At 59.7% G+C, this 21713-nt stretch overlaps 1 protein-coding gene across 2 annotated transcripts; it reads left to right on the top strand.

Annotated features, from left to right (window-relative positions):
* The first annotated feature begins 230 nt into the window (after positions 1-230).
* On the top strand, positions 231-21425 carry KMT2B (lysine methyltransferase 2B). 2 transcript variants are annotated; one of them, XM_007996400.3, is made up of 37 exons: positions 231-609; positions 1696-1768; positions 2011-4031; positions 4574-4687; positions 4788-4938; positions 5216-5495; positions 5668-5723; positions 5953-6228; positions 6857-6951; positions 7209-7307; positions 7440-7553; positions 7672-7818; positions 7916-8011; positions 8433-8550; positions 9335-9448; positions 9617-9801; positions 9879-9968; positions 10062-10166; positions 10279-10352; positions 10956-11071; positions 11167-11258; positions 11340-11477; positions 12152-12310; positions 12542-12662; positions 12738-12816; positions 12907-13067; positions 14108-14335; positions 14415-15708; positions 15797-15886; positions 15963-16072; positions 18864-19001; positions 19086-19160; positions 19260-19437; positions 20184-20291; positions 20406-20489; positions 20609-20738; positions 20829-21425. In XM_007996400.3, exons 1-37 carry the CDS (start codon positions 247-249, stop codon positions 21102-21104), a joined length of 8148 nt encoding a protein of 2715 aa, XP_007994591.2. In that variant the 5' UTR covers positions 231-246; the 3' UTR covers positions 21105-21425. The 2 variants fall into 2 exon arrangements, with proteins under 2 accessions (XP_007994591.2, XP_007994592.2); XM_007996401.3 differs by having other exon boundaries at positions 268-609; positions 2077-4031; positions 4547-4687.
* Positions 21426-21713: the final 288 nt, after the last annotated feature.

The following is a 21713-nucleotide window of genomic DNA, read 5'->3' as shown; positions in this document are numbered from 1 at the left end:
CGGCCGCAACGCGGGGTCTGTGCTCCCCAGGCGCGGTCCGAGGGCGCCGGCCGGCCGCGGACTCCCTCTCCCGTGGTGCCCTGCGCGTGGCCGGCCCGGCCCCCGGCCTCCGGCGGCCCCGCGGCGGCGCTGGTTGTTGTCGTACGCCGGGGCCGCCCCGCCCCGCCCCCGCTCTCTCCCCTCCCCCCGGCCCTGCGCACGGGCCGCCCCTCCCCCCGCCTCCCCGGCCCCTCTCACGGTGCCAAGATGGCGGCGGCGGCGGGCGGCGGCAGTTGCCCCGGGCCTGGCTCCGCGCGGGGCCGCTTCCCGGGCCGGCCGCGGGGCGCCGGCGGGGGCGGGGGCCGCGGCGGACGGGGCAACGGGGCCGAAAGAGTGCGGGTAGCTCTGCGGCGCGGCGGTGGCGCGACAGGGCCGAGCGGAGCCGAGCCCGGGGAGGACACGGCCCTGCTCCGTTTGCTGGGGCTCCGCCGGGGCCTGCGCCGGCTCCGCCGCCTGTGGGCCGGCCCGCGGGTCCAGCGGGGCCGGGGCCGGGGTCGGGGCCGGGGCTGGGGCCCGAGTCGGGGCTGCGTGCCGGAGGAGGAGAGCAGTGACGGGGAATCCGACGAGGAGGTGAGGCGGTCATAGGCGTCCCCGGCGCCGGGTGGGGCGGAGGCCGGCGCTTCCAGGGGTCTGGGTTGCCCCGGGGGTGGCGTGGGCAGGCCGGGTCCTCAGGGTTCCTTCGGAGAGACGGGGCACGGAGGGAGGGAGGCTGCATGCAGCTTCCGGGGGAAAGGGCCTCTGGAAGTGGGTAGAGAAGCCCAGGCTGCAGCCGGGCACTCGCGCCCAATGTCGGTCCCGCTGAAGTGTCCTGGGCCGATCCTTTTCGGCAGCTGGCAGAGCTAGGGCGATGGAGGTTTGGGCGAGGAGGCAGTGGGGACTGCATGCCCAGCCAGTCGTGGTTGACAGCGGCAGCGTGGCCTTGGCAGACAGGTTGGAGCTGTCTGGGCTCTTACCTGTGGGCCGCCCTGCCGGGCCTCACAACCTTCTGGTTTCTCCAGGGCCCCAGTTCCTCTTGGCATCTCAGGTGGAATGGTGGAGGGTTTCCTCTTGGGGCTCGGGCTGAACAGGAGTGGGATGAAGGCCGGGACTGGGCACCCTGGCAGGTCAGAGCTCAGCTCAGGATTTCTCCCCCAGCCTTTCAGAACAGGCAGGAAGGTGTGGGTTGCTATCCTGGACGCTTAATAACCACCTGAGGGCTTGCAGTGGAGCCTGTACGAAAGCCATCTGATGCCCTCCCTGCCCCTCCACTTGCGGGCCCCTGTTCCCAACTTAATTCAGAAAGAAATTGTGGCCCGAGAGGGTGTCAGTGGAGGTCCCACTTTGGTCTCAGTTGGACTCTGAGGGAATCTGAGTATGGGGCCTGCTGCCTTCCCTGAGGAGACCCTGTCGTCATCTCTCCTGAGCCAGTGAACCATGGCTTTGGTTGTGCTGGTGTGGTCCAGCACTGGGGATCGGGGTTCAGAATACCTGGCGCCTCCATCCCTAGGGAAAGACCCTCTCTTGCACTCCCCGTGACCTTTGAGTCTTTTTTGTTCTTTTTAAATAGGCAGGGGTATGTTAAGTGGGAACTGGGGATATTCCTCGATGCCTCAGGTGGAACGAGGGCTTTGGCACTGACTGCTGTTTCTCCCCTCCACCCCTGGTCCCCTAAATCAGGAGTTTCAGGGTTTTCATTCAGATGAAGATGTGGCCCCCAGTTCCCTGCGCTCTGCGCTCCGATCCCAGCGAGGTGAGTGACGGGGGAACTCCACCTCTGTAGCGTCACAGGAATTTATCCTCGCCCTTCATGTCAGCTCTTCCCTGTTCAACTAGTCTCTGTCAGTTGCCGAGTGTGTTCTGTGTTCAGAGTCCAAGCTAGTCTGGGCAGCGGGGGAAACACACAAGCAAGACTTAGTCCCTGCCCTCCTGGAGCGCTTTCCTCTGTCTGCAGGGCCGGCTTGATCCATCTCCCCACACCTATTCTCCTTTTAGGTCGAGCGCCCCGAGGTCGGGGTCGCAAGCATAAGACGACCCCCCTTCCTCCTCCTCGCCTAGCAGATGTGACTCCTACCCCCCCAAAGACCCCTGCCCGGAAACGGGGTGAGGAAGGCACAGAACGGATGGTGCAGGCACTGACTGAACTTCTCCGGCGGGCCCAGGCACCCCCAGCACCCCGGAGCCGGGCATGTGAGCCCTCCACCCCCCGGCGGTCTCGGGGACGGCCCCCAGGACGGCCAGCAGGCCCCTGCAGGAGGAAGCAGCAAGCAGTAGTGGTGGCAGAAGCAGCTGTGACAATCCCCAAACCTGAGCCCCCACCTCCTGTGGTTCCAGTGAAACACCAAACTGGCAGCTGGAAGTGTAAGGAGGGACCCGGCCCAGGACCTGGGACCCCCAAGCGTGGAGGACAGTCAAGCCGCGGAGGCCGTGGAGGCAGGGGCCGAGGCCGAGGTGGTGGGCTCCCTTTTGTGATCAAGTTTGTTTCAAGGGCCAAAAGAGTAAAGATGGGACAGTTGTCCCTGGGACTCGAATCAGGTCAGGGTCAAGGTCAACATGAGGAAACTTGGCAGGATGCCCCCCAAAGAAGAGTTGGATCTGGACAGGAAGGGAGCCCTTGCTGGAAAAAGCAGGAACAGAAGCTGGATGACGAGGGAGAAGAGAAGAAAGAAGAAGGAAAAGACAAGGAGGAGGGAGAAGAGAAGGAAGAAAGAGCTGTAGCTGAGGAGACGATGCCAGCCGCGGAAAAGGAAGAGACAAAGCTGCCACCACCGCCTCTGACTCCTCCAGCCCCTTCACCTCCTCTGCCCCTCCCACCCCCTTCAACATCTCCTCCACCCCCACTCTGCCCTCCACCACCACCCCCAGTGTCCCCACCACCTGTACCATCCCCTCCACCGCCTCCTGCCCAAGAGGAGCAGGAAGAGTCACCTCCTCCTGTGGTCCCAGCTACGTGCTCCAGGAAGAGGGGCCGGCCTCCCCTGACTCCCAGCCAGCGGGCGGAGCGGGAAGCTGCTCGGGCAGGGCCAGAGGGTACCTCTCCTCCCACTCCAACCCCCAGCACCACCACGGGAGGCCCTCCAGAAGACAGTCCCACCGTGGCCCCCAAAAGCACCACCTTCCTGAAGAATATCCGGCAGTTTATTATGCCTGTGGTGAGTGCCCGCTCCTCCCGTGTCATCAAGACACCCCGGCGATTTATGGATGAAGACCCCCCCAGGCTCCCAAAGGTGGAGGTCTCACCTGTCCTGCGACCTCCCATCACCACCTCCCCACTTGTTCCCCAGGAACCAGCACCAGTCCCCTCTCCACCACGTGCCCCAACTCCTCCATCTACCCCAGTCCCACTCCCTGAGAAGAGACGGTCCATCCTAAGGGAACCCACATTTCGCTGGACCTCACTGACCCGGGAGCTGCCCCCTCCTCCCCCAGCCCCTCCACCTCCCCCAGCCCCCTCCCCACCCCCTGCTCCAGCCACCTCCTCCCGGAGGCCCCTACTCCTTCGGGCCCCTCAGTTTACCCCAAGCGAAGCCCACCTGAAGATCTACGAATCGGTGCTTACTCCTCCTCCTCTTGGGGCTCCTGAAGCCCCTGAGCCAGAGCCTCCTCCTGCTGATGACTCTCCAGCTGAGCCTGAGCCTCGGGCAGTGGGCCGCACCAACCACCTCAGCCTGCCTCGATTCGCCCCTGTGGTCGCCACTCCTGTTAAGGCCGAGGTGTCCCCTCATGGGGCTCCAGCTCTGAGCAATGGGCCACAGACACAGGCTCAGCTACTGCAGCCCCTGCAGGCCTTGCAAACCCAGCTCCTGCCCCAGGCGCTACCGCCACCACAGCCACAGCTGCAGCCACCGCCGTCACCACAGCAGATGCCTCCCCTGGAAAAAGCCCGGATTGCGGGCCTGGGTTCCTTGCCGCTGTCTGGGGTAGAGGAGAAGATGTTCAGCCTCCTCAAGAGAGCCAAAGTGCAGCTATTCAAGATCGACCAGCAGCAGCAGCAGAAGGTGGCAGCTTCCATGCCGGTGAGCACGGTACCTGGGCCCAGCGGCACACCCAGCCATCCAGTCTCCATTCTCTGCAGTCCCTTAAACTCCCACCTCCCTGGACACTTTCCAGCATTGCGGGGAACCCTCAGAATCTGACTTTCTGTGATCCTCCACCATCCTGTGTTCCTCCCCAGCCCCGGCCCTTCCCTGTGCTAGTTCCCTGTCCCTGTCTTTCTTTTTTTTGGGATGGAGTCTCTTTTTGTCGCCCAGGCTGGAGTGCAGTGGCATGATCTTGGCTCGCTGTAGCCTTCGCTTCTGGGTTCAAGAGATTCTCCTGCCTCAGCCTCCCGAGTAATTGGGACTACAGGTGCCTGCCACCACACCTGGCTAATTTTTGTATGTTGAGTGGAGACAGGGTTTCACCACTTTGGCCAGGCTGTTCTCGAATTCCTGACCTCATGATCTGCCCGCCTCGGCCTCCCAAAGTGCTGGGATTACAGGCATCAGCCACCACACCCGGCCCTCTGTTTCTATCTTTTTTCACTGTCCAGCCCCTGACCCTGTTTATTCCCTGCCAGCCAAGCCCTGGGGGGCAGATGGAGGAGGTGGCCGGGGCTCTCAAGCAGGTCTCCGACAGAGGCCCTGTCCGGCCCGAAGATGAGTCGGTGGAAGCTAAGAGAGAGCGGCCCTCGGTATGCATCGGGAGAAGGGCCCTGAGAAGACTGGCGGGAGGAGTGGGACTGTGGGAGCGCAAGCAGCAGCTGCCCACCCACACTCCGATTTCTCCCCCAGGGTCCTGAGTCACCTGTGCAAGGTCCCCGCATCAAACACGTCTGCCGTCATGCTGCTGTGGCTCTGGGTCAGGCCCGGGCCATGGTGCCCGAAGATGTCCCTCGCCTCAGTGCCCTCCCTCTCCGGGATCGGCAGGACCTCGCCACAGAGGGTAGGTGGGGAGACTGGACAGCCATGTCGGGTTTGGGGATGACCCCACACTTGGGTGACATGCACCAAGATCCTAGGAGAGAGGGAGCCAAGTCAGGTGCTCGGGGGTTAGGTGGCAAGCGGGCTTGAGTACTAGGTCCTAGAGCAACTTCGTTTGGGGGCACCAGGAACCTGGTGCTGTGAGAAAGCCAGAGCCAGATTGTCGGAAAGCAGGGAAGTGAGGTATAAGGCCTGGTGGCTTTGTGGCTCCATCCCCTCCTCCTTGCCTGCTACAATAGATACATCATCGGCGTCTGAGACTGAGAGTGTCCCGTCACGGTCCCGGCGGGGAAAGGTGGAGACGGCAGGCCCTGGGGGAGACTCAGAGCCCGCAGGGTCTGGAGGGACCCTGGCCCACACACCCCGGCGCTCACTGCCCTCCCATCACGGCAAGAAGATGCGGATGGCTCGATGTGGACACTGTCGGGGCTGCCTACGTGTACAGGACTGTGGGTCCTGTGTCAACTGCCTAGACAAGCCCAAGTTTGGGGGCCCCAACACCAAGAAGCAGTGCTGTGTGTGAGTAGCTGGGGTGTGGCCTCGCTCCCGTGGGTGTCGGTCCTGTAGGCTTCCTGCCTCGCTCCTCTTCTGCCTGGCCAGAGCAGTGGGGTTGGCATTCTTGTGGAGAGCTTCCTCTCTTCCCCCAGACCACCAGTCCCCTACCCTGGTGACGTGCTGCTCCCCTCCCCAGATACCGGAAGTGTGACAAAATAGAGGCTCGGAAGATGGAACGACTGGCTAAAAAAGGTGACGAGCTTTAAGGAGCATTTGTTCTCAAAACCGTGTTAGAGTTTGTGCTGTGGAGGGAGCTGTGTTTGTTTGCTCTCGTTCCTTGCAGCTCACCCTCTCTGTCTTCTCCGTTGTGTGCTTTCATAGCTCCTGCGTTCATTCCCTGCCCTGCTTCTTTCTGGCTTCTCTCCCAGTGTCCCGTGTCCCTGGCTGAGCTCAAATCCTACTAAGTCCCCTGTTCCCACAGGCCGGACGATAGTGAAGACGCTGTTGCCCTGGGATTCCGATGAATCTCCTGAGGCCTCCCCTGGTCCTCCAGGCCCACGCCGGGGGGCGGGAGCTGGGGGGCCCCGGGAGGAGGTGGTGGCCCCCCCAGGGCCCGAGGAGCAGGACTCCCTCCTGCAGCGCAAGTCAGCCCGGCGCTGCGTCAAACAGCGACCCTCCTATGATATCTTCGAGGATTCGGATGACTCGGAGCCCGGGGGCCCCCCTGCTCCTCGGCGTCGGACCCCCCGAGAAAATGGTGCGAACTGCTTAATGCTTTCTCTGTTGATCCTTTATTTAGTCTTGTGTCTTTTGTGTAGGAGGGACAAGGCACCCAGACCCAGGGCTCTGTCAGTCTGATAGAGAAGGTGGCTGAGGGCAGGGGAGGAGGCAGTTTTTAGGTGGATGTACAGAACTGGCCTATGAGCTGCTCAGTGAGCCTAATGAGTGAGACTTAAGGGTCATCCTAGGCCTGGTGCAGTGGCTCATACTTGTAATCCCAGCACTTTTGGGAGGCCGAAGTGGGAGGATCACTTGAGCCCAGGAGTTCAAGACCAGCCAGGGCAACACAGTGGGACCCCATCTCTATAAAAGCAAAAGTTAGTTGTATGTGGTGGCACGCATCTGTGGTCTCAGCTACTCAGGAGGCTGAGGCAGGAGGATCATCTGAGCCTGGGAGTTCAAAGCTGCGGTGGGCTATGGGTCACGCCACTGCATTCCAGTCTGGGCAACAGAGCGAGACCCTGCCTCAAAAAAACAAGAAAGAGTCGTCCTGGCGGGTCTTGGTTAGTTAAAGAAGGCCCTGGGAATCCAGGTAACATTTGGGGTTGTAGAAGAAGAGGGGCGTGGAAGGGGAGGGACCTCACTGCTCATTGTGTCCTGACTAGAGCTGCCACTGCCAGAACCTGAGGAGCAGAGCCGGCCCCGCAAACCCACCCTGCAGCCTGTGTTGCAGCTCAAGGCCCGAAGGCGCCTGGACAAGGTCAGCACGGCCCGCTCCGAGAGCCCCTTCCCTCCAGGAGCTACCTGGCAAGTCAGAGTGACAGACACACCTGAGTGTCGTGGTGTGTCCACACGAGAGGACAGGCCCTGAGGGATGAGGCGGGCCTTGCCTGTCTGGAGAGCAGAGGGGTCTGGATCAGGGTCTGGGTCCAGTAGTCTGGGGGAAGGGTGGTGAGGAGAGGAGTCTGCATCTCGGCCAGGCTGGCAGCTCTGAACTCCGCCACCTTCCCTCCCCAGGATGCTTTGGCCCCTGGCCCCTTTGCTGCTTTTCCCAATGGCTGGACTGGAAAGCAGAAGTCTCCTGATGGTGTGCACCGCGTCCGTGTGGATTTTAAGGTACGGCATTGAGTGGGGTGAGTTACAGAGCCTTTGGTTGGAAGAACCTTGATGACTGTGTCATTGAGAAGTCAGGTGGGTCTGCCTTGTATGCCTGGCTGCCCTCTGATCCTGCGTCCTCTCTTCCCCCAGGAGGATTGTGATTTAGAGAACGTGTGGCTGATGGGGGGCCTGAGTGTGCTCACCTCTGTGCCAGGGGGCCCCCCGATGGTGTGCTTGCTGTGTGCCAGCAAAGGACTCCACGAGGTTAGATCTCCGCCTTTCTTCACAGACCCCCAGATCTCTGTTGGTCCTCACAGCCTGATTCCTTGGGCCCTCTGGCCTCATGCTATGCCCATCATTCACTCCCTGACCCTGTCCCCAGCTGGTGTTCTGCCAAGTCTGCTGTGACCCTTTCCACCCGTTCTGCCTGGAGGAGGCCGAGCGGCCCCTGCCCCAGCATCACGACACCTGGTGCTGCCGTCGCTGCAAGTTCTGCCACGTCTGTGGACGCAAAGGCCGCGGATCCAAGGTTTGGGCCCAGGGGCCAGCCAGGGTGCGTGGAGGCCTGAAGGTGAGGGCATCCCTGTGCCAGCAGGTTTCACCATCTCTGTCTCCACATTCAACAGCACCTCCTGGAGTGTGAGCGCTGCCGCCATGCTTACCACCCGGCCTGTCTGGGCCCCAGCTATCCAACCCGGGCCACGCGCAAACGGCGCCACTGGGTGAGAGATGATGTTCACCCCTTAGCTTTGTGTCTAATGAATATCACCACCACCCCCAAACTTGCTCTAGGCCGAGGCTCTCAGGAAGAGCAGGGGTTGGGGATCCTCTTAAGAATTTGATTAGTAACATTTTCTCTTCAAAAATTTCACATAGGTCAGATTTATATTCAGAATTTGTGTGGAGTGGTTTTAGGAGCTTTTGAATCTCACGTTCCATGGGCTCAGAATCCCCTGCTCTAGCCTGATGTCCACTCCTGCCCTCCTCCTGTTCCTCCTCAGTGTCTGTCCTGTGTGTCTTCTCCTGTTACCTATCCCTCCTTGCCTGCTTCCTGCATATCCCCAACTCCTCCTCTCCCGTCTCCCGCTCATGTAGCTCCAGCCCAGTGTCTGGCTTTCCCCTAACATCGCCCTGCTCCCCCAGATCTGTTCAGCCTGTGTGCGCTGTAAGAGCTGTGGGGCAACTCCAGGCAAGAACTGGGACGTCGAGTGGTCTGGAGATTACAGCCTCTGCCCCAGGTGCACCCAGCTATATGAGAAAGGTGGGGACCGGGCAGGGGAACTGGACACTGGGGGCCACAGGGGAATGGCCAGGCTCCCCTACAGGCTTTAGCACAGACCCTCTTTTCTCATGGCTTTCCACCTTCTAGCTATGGGACTATCGCTTCAACTCAGGGAACTCTTCCACAGGAGTCCATCCAGTATGTAAAACAGGGACACATAGCCCCTCGGAGGGTGGTGGGAGTGGAAGGCCTGGGACCCCACTATCTTGGTGTCTGAGGTACTTCCTGGAACCTCACGTCTCCACTGAGCAGTTTGGAAGCCTTATTCAGGCAGTACATCTGCAAGGCCCTATGTTCTGCAGAGTCTGAAAAGAGGTCTCATCCTAAGGCCGAGCACAGTGGCTTGGAAGGCCAAGGCAGGTGGATCACCTGAGGTCAGGAGTTCAAGATCAGCCTGGCCAATGTGGTGAAACCCCATCTGTACTAAAAATACAAAAATTAGCCGGGCATGGTGGTGGTTACCTGTAATCTCAGCTACTCGGGAGGCTGAGGCAGGAGAATTTCTTGAACCTGGGAGGCGGAGGTTGCAGTGAGCCGAGATCTCGCCACTGCACTCCAGCCTGGGTGACAGAGAAAGACTCTGTCTCAAAAAAAAAAAAAACAAAAAACAAAAAAAAACTCATTCTCAAGTAGCTTTTAGGGACTGGTAGGGACTCAAAGCAGGGGCATAACACAGCTAAGGTACAGCTAATCCCTGAGCAGAGATGCTCAGGGCTGAGTGGGAACCCCAGCACCTCTGACTCCTTCTCTTCTTTTCCTCCAGGAAACTACTGCCCGATCTGCACACGCTGCTATGAAGACAACGACTATGAGAGCAAGATGATGCAGTGCGCACAGTGTGATCACTGGGTACATGCCAAGTGCGAGGGGCTCTCAGGTGAGTCAGTGGAGCACCTGGGCTGCAGCCTCAACCCTGTGGGGACCCCTACCCCCACCACAGGCCCCGAGAGGACAGGTGGGCTAAGGATACTTGCTGGCCTAGAGGCTGCTGGGAGCCCTCACATCCTCTGAAACCACTTTTCCCTTTCCCACTCGGCTGTCCTAGATGAAGACTACGAGATCCTTTCAGGACTGCCAGACTCGGTGCTCTACACCTGCGGACCGTGTGCTGGGGCAGCACAGCCCCGCTGGCGAGAGGCCCTGAGCGGGGCCCTCCAGGGAGGCCTGCGCCAGGTGCTCCAGGGCCTGCTGAGCTCCAAGGTGGCGGGCCCACTGCTGCTCTGCACCCAGGTCTGCAACCAGCCCTGGAGGCAGGATGGGGTGGGGCCAGGCCCACCCCCAGCCCTGCTAACTTCCCCGCTTTGCAGTGTGGGCCGGATGGGAAGCAGCTGCACCCAGGACCCTGTGGCCTGCAAGCTGTGAGTCAGCGCTTCGAGGATGGCCACTACAAGTCTGTGGTGAGTGGGACACCAGAAGGAGCAGATGGGTGCCAGGAGGAGAGGGCTGGGGTTGCGCAGAGGTGACTCAGTCTCTGACAAACCCCCTTACAGCACAGCTTTATGGAGGACATGGTGGGCATCCTCATGCGGCACTCGGAGGAGGGAGAGACCCCAGAGCGCCGGGCTGGAGGCCAGATGAAGGGGCTCCTGCTGAAGGTGAGCTCTTCCGGGGACGCCTGTGGGGTGGGGGAGTGGGCCCTTCAGACCCTGCCCCTGCCAGCTCTCCTGGGAAAGCCGGCTCTTCTCATCCTGTTAACCCACTCCCCAGCTGCTAGAATCTGCGTTCGGCTGGTTCGACGCCCACGACCCCAAGTACTGGCGACGGAGTACCCGGCTGCCAAAGTGAGCAAGGCGGGGTAGCAGGAGGGAAGCCGGGGAGTTAGGGCAAGGCCAGGGCATGCAGGGGCCACACTGGGCTAAGAAGAGATGAGTGGAGGTAGGGTCTGGAGCGGAGCTGGAGAGGAGGGTGGTGGAACCCGGGTGAGATTCCCTGGTGGTGCTAGACTAGCAAAGCTTTGTTTCTGCTTTGTGCAGGGCAATGCTGGGGACAAAGCAGGGAGTGAGTCAAATTGGGCTCTGCTTAAAGAGCTCACTGTGGGGCCGGGCAGGCACTGAAGACCCAGATGGTCAGGGCAGTGATGGAGAATACCAGGGGGCGGTGGGGACCCAGAGGTGGTACCTTCTGGAGCCGAGGTGTTAGGGAAGCCTTCCTGAAAGAGATGACATTGGAGCAGAGCTGGGGAGAAAGAGTATTCCAGGCATGAGGGGCAGCATTTCATATGTCCAAGGTGCCACAAGAGGGCCTGGCTTATTTGGTGAACTGAGACAAGTTCCACATGGAGAGGGAGCAGTGGGTGTCATGGCAAGTTGAGGCTGGTTTGTGGATGGGCCCCCATTCAGCCGCTCTTGTTGGGCGCATCAGCTGCTAACCCTGTCTGTCCACAGCGGAGTCCTTCCCAACGCGGTGTTGCCCCCATCCCTGGATCATGTCTACGCGCAGTGGAGACAGCAGGAACCAGAGACCCCAGAATCAGGGCAGCCTCCAGGGGATCCCTCAGCAGGTACTGGGAAGTGGGGGTCCAGAAGCCAGGGCCCTGTGTTGGTGGCCTGGCTCCAGGTCCTGATTCTTACACCTCCCTTCACGTTTCCTCTCTAGCATTCCAGGGCAAGGATCCGGCTGCCTTCTCACACCTGGAGGACCCCCGTCAGTGTGCACTCTGTCTCAAATACGGGGATGCAGACTCCAAGGTGAGGGCTGCTCTGTGACACACCAGGTTGTGAGGCCTGGTCCCTGGCCCCCCGTATCATGCTACTCCTCTTCTGCCCCAGGAGGCGGGGCGGCTCCTGTACATCGGGCAGAATGAGTGGACACACGTCAACTGTGCCATCTGGTCGGCAGAAGTCTTCGAGGAGAACGACGGTTCCCTCAAGAACGTGCATGCTGCTGTGGCCCGAGGGAGGCAGATGGTGAGGGCGCGGGCCCAGAGAGGTGGGCAGCCCTCTGGCTCTTGGGGAGGCCTCCTCTGGTGCAGACAGCTCTTACTTCACATTCCCTACCTGGCATCCTTTCACGGCCAGGCTGAGGTCTCTTGGTTGCCCTGGGATGTTGGTGCTGATGGCAGCTTTTTCTTATGTGGGCCCTCTGGCCATAATCTGGGCCTGAAGCCCGGGAGTCTAAAAGTGAGAAGAGTGCCCATTGATTGAACCTGGGCTGCATGCTTTCCATGCTGGGTGGCGTTGAGCTCTCACTACATCCCCGTGAGGTTAGAATTCCCCCACTCCTCAGAGTGGTGCCTGGGCCAGGTACAGAGAGACCTCAAGCGCTCTTGGGCAATGGGGTGGTAGAGATTCCCACTGCAGGGGTATCTGTGAGGATGAGAATAACAAAACCTCTACCTGAAAACAGTGTGACAAAGATGGTCAGTGCCATCAGCAAGCATTAGCTGTTGTCATTCTCACTTCAAAGAACCAGAGAGTTTGGTGTGCACCTGGGCGTGGATGCAGCTGGGGAGAGGCTGCGCCTGGGGAGAGCCTGTGCCAGGTGCCAGGCTAGACAGGGACCCGTGCAGACTCAGTGGCAGTGGTGCCTGGCGCCTGGCCCCAGCCCTAGCTTCTCCCCTGAGTCGCCCTCCCCTACGCAGCGCTGCGAGCTCTGCCTGAAGCCTGGTGCCACGGTGGGCTGCTGCCTGTCCTCCTGCCTCAGCAACTTCCACTTCATGTGTGCCCGGGCCAGCTACTGCATCTTCCAGGACGACAAGAAAGTCTTCTGTCAGAAACACACTGATCTCCTAGATGGCAAGGTGGGCCAGAACTGTGGGGCACACAGCTCCTTCCCCACCTATCTTCCTGTTCACTCAGGGACCCCCATGGCCCCCAGGCCTGGCCTTATTGCCTCTCAGTGTCTCCTGATCTGTTTTCCCAGAGGCCTTTAGGCCAAGCCCCTGACTACTCAGACTTCACCTATCAAGTTATCCCTGGTATCCACCTCCCCTACCAATTCAGCCACCCCACTTTGCCACCCCCTCTCCCAGGAAATCGTGAACCCCGATGGTTTTGATGTTCTCCGCCGAGTCTATGTGGACTTCGAGGGCATCAACTTCAAGCGGAAGTTCTTGACAGGGCTTGAACCTGACGCCATCAATGTGCTCATTGGTAAGCTGCCTATTCTCCGCCCTGTCCTCCTGCCCTGGCCTGCCTGCCTTTCCTGACCTCCACTTTGCACCACAGGCTCCATCCGCATTGACTCCCTGGGTACTCTCTCTGATCTCTCGGACTGCGAGGGACGGCTCTTCCCCATTGGCTACCAGTGAGCGGTCAGGGTGATCCGTGGGGCCAGGGGACTCCGTAGCTGGATCCCATTGCCCAAGCATCCTAACCATCTTGTCCCACACGCCAGGTGCTCCCGTCTGTACTGGAGCACGGTGGATGCTCGGAGGCGCTGCTGGTATCGGTGCCGTATTCTGGAGTATCGGCCATGGGGGCCGCGGGAAGAGCCAGCTCACCTGGAGGCTGCAGAGGAGAACCAGACCATTGTGCACAGCCCCGCCCCTTCCTCAGGTGTGGCATTGGCTCTGTCTTCTTCCTGAATGCCGCTCTCCCTAAACAAACCTACACATCTCTGTTCCCCCCTCCCTTTTGTAAACTCTAGGAGGCTTGCTCTTGCTTCAGTTGCTGTAACATAACGGCAGCTCGCTTACTGCCGTGCCTTGCGTGCCAGGGACTGTGCCCGGCTTTTCATGGGAAGTGAGGTGGGGAGAGCGGCACGCTGTCTGCTTGAGTGGGGTGCTGGCTTTTGGGTGACTGCAGGGAACAGAGCGCTTACAGCTCCCTAACTTGGGGCTCTGTGCTCATGTAATGCTCCCCAGTGTTGCCATACTACACCTCAAAGGGGACAGTGGCTAAACACAGTAACATGGTGGGGGAGGTGGAATTGGACCTGGATCTGCTCAGCTCCCAAACCAGCCCCCTTCCAGCCATGCTGGCGGTGGGATGTAGCTGAGAGCTGGATGGCACAGGGCAAAGAATGGGCTTGGAAATGGGGAAGAGTTTGTTGTGGGCAGAGCAGGAGGCGGAAGAGATTTGGATGGTAGAAAGGGCTTAATTCCAGGTTGGAGCATGACAAGAAGTGGACAGAGGAGGATGGTACACCCATCCCGTCTGGAAATGAGGGCGTGTTGGGTGGAGGAGGGAATCAGTTTGCAGAGGTTGGGTGGAGCCAGGTAATGGAGAACCTCCGGGCGGGGGCGGGCGGGGGCCTCTGATGTGGCAGGGATGCATCAGGCAGGTAACAAAGTGGTAGGACTGGCCATGCTGGAGAGAGGGCATATCTCCATGGCATGCAAAGCCTGCAGCAGAGAGGAGATGGCAAGGAACGAGTGGGGAGCGGCCGTGAAGGGTCCCTGGCCCAGGTGTGTGCGGGTTTTGCGGACTCCATGTTGGGTTTGGCCTGGATGATCACTGGAAACTGGGGCCTGTTGTGACTGGGTCAAGGTAGGGGACTTGGGAGGCACAGTGGCTCAGGAGGAGGGCAGGAGGGCATGTGGGCAGGCTTTGGCGCAGAGCCCCTACCACCCCAATGCCGTTTCTCGCCTCTTCAGAGCCCCCAGGTGGTGAGGACCCCCCACTGGACACAGATGTCCTTGCCCCTGGAGCTCCTGAGCGCCACTCGCCCATTCAGAACCTGGACCCCCCACTGCGGCCAGATTCAGGCAGCGCCCCTCCTCCAGCCCCCCGTTCCTTCTCGGGGGCTCGAATCAAAGTGCCCAACTACTCGCCGTCCCGGAGGCCCTTGGGGGGTGTCTCCTTTGGCCCCCTGCCCTCCCCTGGTGAGCACTGGGCATGTGGGGGTTGGGGTTGGAGCTGGGGAGGTGGGAGCTGCTGGTAACACCGACCCTCCCCCCACAGGAAGTCCATCTTCGCTGACCCACCACATCCCCACAGTGGGAGACCCGGACTTCCCAGCTCCCCCCAGACGCTCCCGTCGTCCCAGCCCTTTGGCCCCCAGGCCGCCTCCATCACGGCGGGCCTCCCCTCCTCTCAAAACCTCCCCTCAGCTCAGGGTGCCCCCTCCTACCTCAGTCGTCACAGCCCTCACACCTACCTCAGGGGAGCTGGCTCCCCCTGGCCCGGCCCCATCTCCACCACCCCCTGAAGACCTGGGCCCAGACTTCGAGGACATGGAGGTGGTGTCAGGACTGAGTGCTGCTGACCTGGACTTCGCGGCCAGCCTGCTGGGGACTGAGCCCTTCCAGGAAGAGATTGTAGCCGCTGGGGCCATGGGGAGCAGCCACGGGGGCCCAGGGGACAGCTCCGAGGAGGAAGCCAGCCCCACCTCCCGCTACATCCACTTCCCTGTGACTGTGGTGTCCGCCCCTGGCCTGGCCCCCAGCGCCCCCCCTGGAGCCCCCCGCATTGAACAGCTGGATGGCGTGGACGACGGCACTGACAGCGAGGCCGAGGCGGTGCAGCAGCCTCGGGGCCAGGGCACTCCTCCTTCAGGGCCAGGAGTAGGCCGGGCAGGGGTCCTCGGGGCTGCAGGGGACAGGGCCCGACCTCCTGAGGACCTGCCATCAGAAATTGTGGATTTTGTGTTGAAGAACCTAGGGGGGCCTGGGGAGGGAGGTGCTGGCCCTAGAGAGGAGTCGCTCCCCCCGGCGCCTCCCCTGGCTAATGGCAGCCAGCCCCCCCAGGGTCTGCCTGCCAGTCCAGCTGACCCCACCCGCACATTTGCCTGGCTCCCAGGGGCCCCAGGGGTCCGGGTGTTAAGCCTTGGCCCTGCCCCTGAGCCCCCTAAACCTGCCACATCCAAAATCATCCTTGTCAACAAGCTGGGGCAAGTATTTGTGAAGATGGCTGGGGAGGGTGAACCTGTCCCACCCCCAGTGAAGCAGCCACCGTTGCCCCCCACCATTTCCCCAACAGCTCCCACCTCCTGGACTCTGCCCCCAGGCCCCCTCCTCGGCGTGCTGCCCGTGGTCGGGGTGGTCCGCCCTGCCCCGCCCCCACCGCCCCCTCCCCTGACGCTGGTGCTGAGCAGTGGGCCAGCCAGCCCACCCCGCCAGGCCATCCGTGTCAAGAGGGTGTCCACTTTCTCTGGCCGGTCCCCGCCAGCACCTCCCCCATACAAAGCCCCCCGGCTGGATGAAGATGGAGAGGCCTCGGAGGACATCCCCCAGGTTCTGGGGCTTGGCAGTGGCGGGTGAGTGTGGGTGCTGAGACTGGCAGAGCAGGCAAGGGGGTGGATGGGTGGGAGATGCGGCTCATCCTTCTCGGGCTCGCCCTCCCAGGTTTAGCCGTGTGAGGATGAAAACCCCCACAGTGCGCGGGGTCCTTGACCTGGATCGGCCTGGGGAGCCCGCTGGGGAAGAAAGTCCTGGGTGAGTGACCAGGCCTCTCTCCCTGGAGGGTCTGGGACCTCTGTCCTTCCCCTTCCTGACAGGTCTCTTCTCGCAGGCTCCTCCAGGAACGGTCCCCTTTGCTGCCACTTCCGGAAGGTGGTCCTCCCCAAGTCACCGATGGTCCCCCAGACCTGCTGCTTGAGTCCCAGTGGCACCACTATTCAGGTAGGGACCGGCCTTGCCCTCTCTCTCGCTCCTTGCCTGTGCTTGGCTCAGCTGGGTGACTCACAGATGCAGAATCAGTCTGCTTTGAAAACCAGTATCTACTCCTGGGGGCCAAGCCTGAGCCTCAGTGCTAGAGTTAGAGATGACCTTGGGGAGTCTCTGGCCTTGTGGGAGAAACAGACATGGAAATGATATTTCAGCTCTGTGGGATCCTCTTAAAGGCCTTTGTCCAGCATGCCCAAGAGCCCAGGGGAGGGCCTCAGAGCCTAGCCTGCCAAGGGCTGAGAGTTAGCTTCCTAGAGTAGCCAAAGGTGAAGTTCTAGGATCATCCAGAGAGAATGCAACCCACCTAGCACCCAGATGGTGGTCAGGGACAGTGGGAAGATCAGAAGACTGGTGTCCCAGAGGCCTGGGGAAAGGAGTCATCACATCTCAGTTGCCACAGAGACTGCCAGGCCTGTGGAGTCTAGGGTTGGTGTCCAGTGAGAGCAGGTGGCACAGGGTGGGATGTTGTGTCAGAGTCCAGAATTGAGACCATGGTTGAGGAAGGCAAAACAGCCCAGGCACCTGGCCAGAGTTCAGCTAAGGATGCTGAGTGGGAGGTGGGCCAGTAGCGTGGAGGTGCTTGGTGTGAGGGCCGAGACAGCGGAGGCATGGATGGCGGGGAAGGGCAGGCTGGGATGGAAAAGCCAGTGGGAAAAGGCGTGGTGGCCGGTTTTGAACTGGTGACCTCTGAGGTAAAGGAGAGGAGGGAAGCAGGTGTTTATGCAGAAACTGTAATAGGTAGAGGTGGAGACCCCTGGAGAAGGCGTGGCTGGTAGACTGCTTGAAGCTGGGGGGAGTTTTCTGTTGGTCCTTTAGGGCAGTGGTGGGGGGAATGGCTGCGGCCAGGTAAGCTGGTGGTCAAGCAGCCTGAGGCTGGGATTTTGTGGTGACCCAATCCTGTCCAGATGTTTGGATTTTCTCGTGACACAGAGCTCAGTTGCTGAGCGGGAAGCAGAGTGACGTGGATTGAGACTGCTTAACTCAGAGGCTGCTTATGTCTCAGAGATGACATGAGAATATGGCAGTGGCCTTGGGAGGTCCCTGTCCTCAGGGACCAGACCACATTTTGGTGCAGGACACAGACACGTTAGCAAGGGCAGGTTAGAGTGGGCACTGAGAAAGCGAGCAGTGAGAGCACCTACCAGGGTCCTGTGGTCAGTCCTGCCATGTTCAGGAAACAGTGGAGGTGAGGGTTGGGGGACACGGGGAAGAAGTTGTCAGAGGTGGACTCTGGGGCACTGAGGCCTGGAGAGGACGGGAGTCACACGGCAGGAGTGTTGCTTTAGAGTCTCCCTTGGGGGGAGGGAGGTGGGGCAGGGTGGCCTGGAGAGGTGACATCAGGAGAGTGTGGCCATGTGGGTTTTGCCTCTCCTAAAGCCTGTTCCACTCAAGCTTTTGTGCCCCCAACTCCCAGTGGTCAGTCCCCAGCCCACATCTGCTTGAGCAGCAGCAGCGTTTGGTGCAGCGGATCTCTCCCGCCTTGAAGCATTGTCTTCCCTGGCTTCCAAGGCTGCTCCTGCTCTCACCTCTGGTCCTGTCCCCTTGCCCACGGCTGTCAGTCAAGATGTGTGCGGGGGCCCTGGCCTTGACTTCTCTGTATGCTCACTCCCAGGGCTCCCTTCCAGCTTGGTGGCTGTACTGTGTTCTGATTGTCTCCACATTGCTCTCTCCAGCCTAGACCCTGTCCCTGAACTGTGGCCTCCTCCATCCCGTCCTGCTGCCTGCCCACCATCTCCACCAGCAGGTTGCAGGGGGAGGTTTCTAAGAGGCCTCTCAAAGTCAGCTTGTCCCAAACTGAGCCCTCCACCTGCACGCCAAACCCATTCTTCTTTCACCTTTGCTATCTCAGTCCATGGCAGTTTTATCCTTCCAGGTGTTCAGGCCCAGCGTTGTCCTGACCCCCAACCCGCTTCTTCACATCCACATCTACTACGTCAGCATGTCCCATCTGCCCTGTTTAATCTGTTAACCCTCAAGAAATCCACTGAATAGCTCATAACATACAGTGTACTTGGCTCTGTGCATGTGAGCCTATATAATAATATATTTGTAGCTGGGCGCAGTGGCTCACGCCTATAATCCCAGCATTTTGGGAGGCCAAGGCAGGTAGATCACCTGAGGTCAGCCTGGCCAACATGGTGAAACCCCGTCTATACTAAAATACAAAAATTAGCCAGGTGTGGTGGTGGGCGCCTGTAATCTTAGCTACTCAGGAGGCTGAGGCATGAGAATTGCTTGAATCTGAGAGGCAGAGGTTGCAGTGAGCCAAGATCGCGCGATTGCATTCCAGCCTGGGCGACAAAACGAGACTGTGTCTCAAAAAATGATAATTATATATTTGTAATAGTTACAGAAATTTGCTGCATCTAAAAAAAGACGTGCAAAATATTCTCCGGTATTTTAAATTTTGTGTGAGAGACAGAATAATGACAGGTAGATGGGATGTATGGGACACTGGGTTTGAGTAAGCCCTAGGCGTGTCCTGCCAAAAGGCCCCAAGCCTCCGTGGAACGCACTTGCACCTGAGAAGTCCTGCAGAAGAGGAGCCGCAGGCTCCTTAGGGGAAGAAATGTTCATTCTGCAGCGCACACTGGGTAATTGGAGCAGAAGGAGGGCCATTAGACCCTAGTATCTGTGTCTGCGCCTAGGGGTGGAGAGAGTGGTGTCTGCTGGGAGCACAGCGGGGCTCAGGGGCTTTTGAGTCCAGGAAAGGTGATCTTCACTCCAGCCTGCTTCTTGGGACCAGGTGAGGCTTCAAGCTCTGAGGAAGAGCCTCCATCCCCAGATGATAAAGAGAACCAGGCCCCGAAACGGACTGGCCCACATCTGCGCTTCGAGATCAGCAGTGAGGATGGGTTCAGCGTGGAGGCAGAGAGCTTGGAGGGTGAGTTTGGGGGGTGCAGTGGCAGGAGGGAGAGTGTCCATAAAACACCATCCTGACTCAGCCCTGGCTCTGCTGTCTCCCCAGGGGCGTGGAGAACTCTGATCGAGAAAGTGCAAGAGGCCCGAGGGCATGCCCGACTCAGACATCTCTCCTTTAGTGGTAAGGAGTGGGCCCCGCAGGGGGCTGGGGGCTGGATGTCTCCCTGAGGGCACCATGGGCCCTCCACATGACAGGTGTGTCCTCAACATTTCCTCTCAGGAATGAGTGGGGCGAGACTCCTGGGCATCCACCACGATGCTGTCATCTTCCTGGCCGAGCAGCTTCCCGGAGCCCAGCGTTGCCAGCACTATAAGTTCCGTTACCACCAGCAGGGAGAGGGCCAGGAGGAGCCGCCCCTGAATCCCCATGGGGCTGCTCGGGCAGAGGTCTATCTCCGGTGAGAGGTCTAGGGTGTGATGCCTGGGTCAGGATGCTCCTATGAGAGCTCTTGAGGGTGGGAGTTAACTGTGTAGTTACATATTTATATACTGTATATATACTATATATTTTTATATATATGTGGAGGTTGGAAACAGGCCTGGGGAGGAGACACTAGGTCACTTCAAGAGTTATTTCTAGAGTTGGCCATGCTCAGTGGCTCACGCCTGTAATCCCACCACTTTGGGAGGCTGAGGCAGGAGGATCACATCAGCCCAGGGTTCGAGACCAGCGTGGGCAACATGGCAAAACCGCATCTGTAAAATAAAAATTTAAAGAAGAGGCCGGGCGCGGTGGCTCAAGCCTGTAATCCCAGCACTTTGGGAGGCCGAGACGGGTGGATCACGAGGTCAGGAGATCGAGACCATCCTGGCTAACCCGGTGAAACCCCATCTCTACTAAAAAAATACAAAAAACTAGCCGGGCGAGATGGCGGGCGCCTGTAGTCCCAGCTACTCGGGAGGCTGAGGCAGGAGAATGGCATAAACCCGGGAGGCGGAGCTTGCAGTGAGCTGAGATCCGGCCACTGCACTCCAGCCTGGGTGACAGAGCGAGACTCCGTCTCAAAAAAAAAAAAAAAAAAAAAAAAAAAAAAAAAATTTAAAGAAGAGTTATTTCTAGAGCTGACATAAGAACGAACCCCACCCATTTCTGTTAGCCCTGTCTTCAATAGTATATTCCTCCTTCCCCTGCTCCCACCTGCAGGAAGTGCACCTTTGACATGTTCAACTTCCTGGCCTCCCAGCACCGGGTGCTCCCTGAGGGGGCCACCTGTGACGAGGAAGAGGATGAGGTGCAGCTCAGGTCAACCAGGTATGGAGTGTGAGCTGGGGGGCAGGTGGTGGTCTGGAAGGGTCTAGAGAGAGAGCACGGATGAGAGAGGTCTTTCTGAGCACCAGCCTGGGTGACCCTGCTGTCCCTCACCAGACGTGCCACCAGCCTGGAGCTGCCCATGGCCATGCGCTTTCGTCACCTTAAGAAGACGTCCAAAGAAGCTGTGGGTGTCTACAGGTGAGTGGGGTTGGGGGGGAGGATGCCCCTTGGGTGGACGGACAGGTGCACTGGGTAGGGGGTACCGCCTGCTTTCTGTCCCCCTGCCCCCTGAGTTCCCTGTTTGTCCTGCCCTGCAGATCAGCCATCCACGGGCGAGGCCTGTTCTGTAAGCGCAACATCGATGCAGGGGAGATGGTCATCGAGTACTCTGGCATCGTCATCCGCTCCGTGCTGACTGACAAGCGGGAGAAGTTCTACGATGGGAAGGTGGGCTCCCAGTGGCCGTGGGAAGACAGTGGGTGAAGCGAGCCTGTCCACAGGGACAGAGCACCTGATCTTCCCACCTCATCCCCGCAGGGCATCGGGTGCTATATGTTCCGCATGGATGACTTTGATGTAGTGGACGCCACGATGCATGGCAATGCCGCCCGCTTCATCAACCACTCTTGTGAGCCCAACTGCTTCTCTCGGGTCATCCATGTGGAGGGCCAGAAACACATTGTCATCTTCGCCCTGCGCCGCATCCTGCGTGGTGAGGAGCTCACCTACGACTACAAGTTCCCCATCGAGGATGCCAGCAACAAGCTGCCCTGCAACTGTGGCGCCAAGCGCTGCCGTCGGTTCCTTAACTGAGGCCGTGGTTGCCCACCACGACCCCTCACACCTCCTGCTGCCGTCGCTGCCATCTTGCCCCTAGCCTGGGGGCCCCCCAGCCCCTCCCAGAGCATCTCACCCCCATCCTCATGTTCAGGGTGGATGTGGGCATGCAGGCGACAAGGGCCCTGCCTCCACCCCTCCAGCCCACCCAGCAATCGCCCCCTTTCTGCCCTGGGGGCCCAGGATGTAGATATTGTACAAAAGTTTCTAAATCCCTTCTTTTCTATGCACTTTTTTATTTAAGAGGTGGGGTCCCAGGTGGGAACCCCCCCACAATAAAGTCTGTCAATGTTTGGAGAGGTGGTCTTCCCATTTCTAGGGTATGGGGGCAGGTAGGAACCCCACTTCTACACACCCACCCATCATAAGCCAAGGAAGTTCATCAGCCTCAACAGATAGGTGAGGCCATCATTGAGAATTAGAAGTCAGTCGTGGGGTCTGTTACGGCTTCAGAACAACACAACACAGCACGTGTCTGTAGCAGGGCTGTTGCCCAGAGGGGATTCTGGTGGCCCAGAGGCACCTGGGGTCAACCCTCCCACATGTGGCCCTGTATGTATGTTAGAATAGGCCCTTCTAGGGCAA

The sequence above is a fragment of the Chlorocebus sabaeus genome, chromosome 6, assembly GCF_047675955.1.
Source record: "Chlorocebus sabaeus isolate Y175 chromosome 6, mChlSab1.0.hap1, whole genome shotgun sequence".
In the NCBI taxonomy this organism is placed as follows: Eukaryota; Metazoa; Chordata; class Mammalia; order Primates; family Cercopithecidae; genus Chlorocebus; species Chlorocebus sabaeus.
This window is presented reverse-complemented; position numbering and strand designations above follow the sequence as displayed.

Bases quoted from the DNA above. Each gene is read 5' to 3' on its own strand.
- KMT2B (XM_007996400.3), top strand. From the start codon at position 247: ATGGCGGCGGCGGCGGGCGGCGGCAGTTGCCCCGGGCCTGGCTCCGCG. The intron at 5,724-5,952 runs GTGACGAGCTTT...CTGTTCCCACAG, and splicing joins GGAACGACTGGCTAAAAAAG to GCCGGACGATAGTGAAGACG. The intron at 19,002-19,085 runs GTGAGTTTGGGG...CTGTCTCCCCAG, and splicing joins GGAGGCAGAGAGCTTGGAGG to GGGCGTGGAGAACTCTGATC.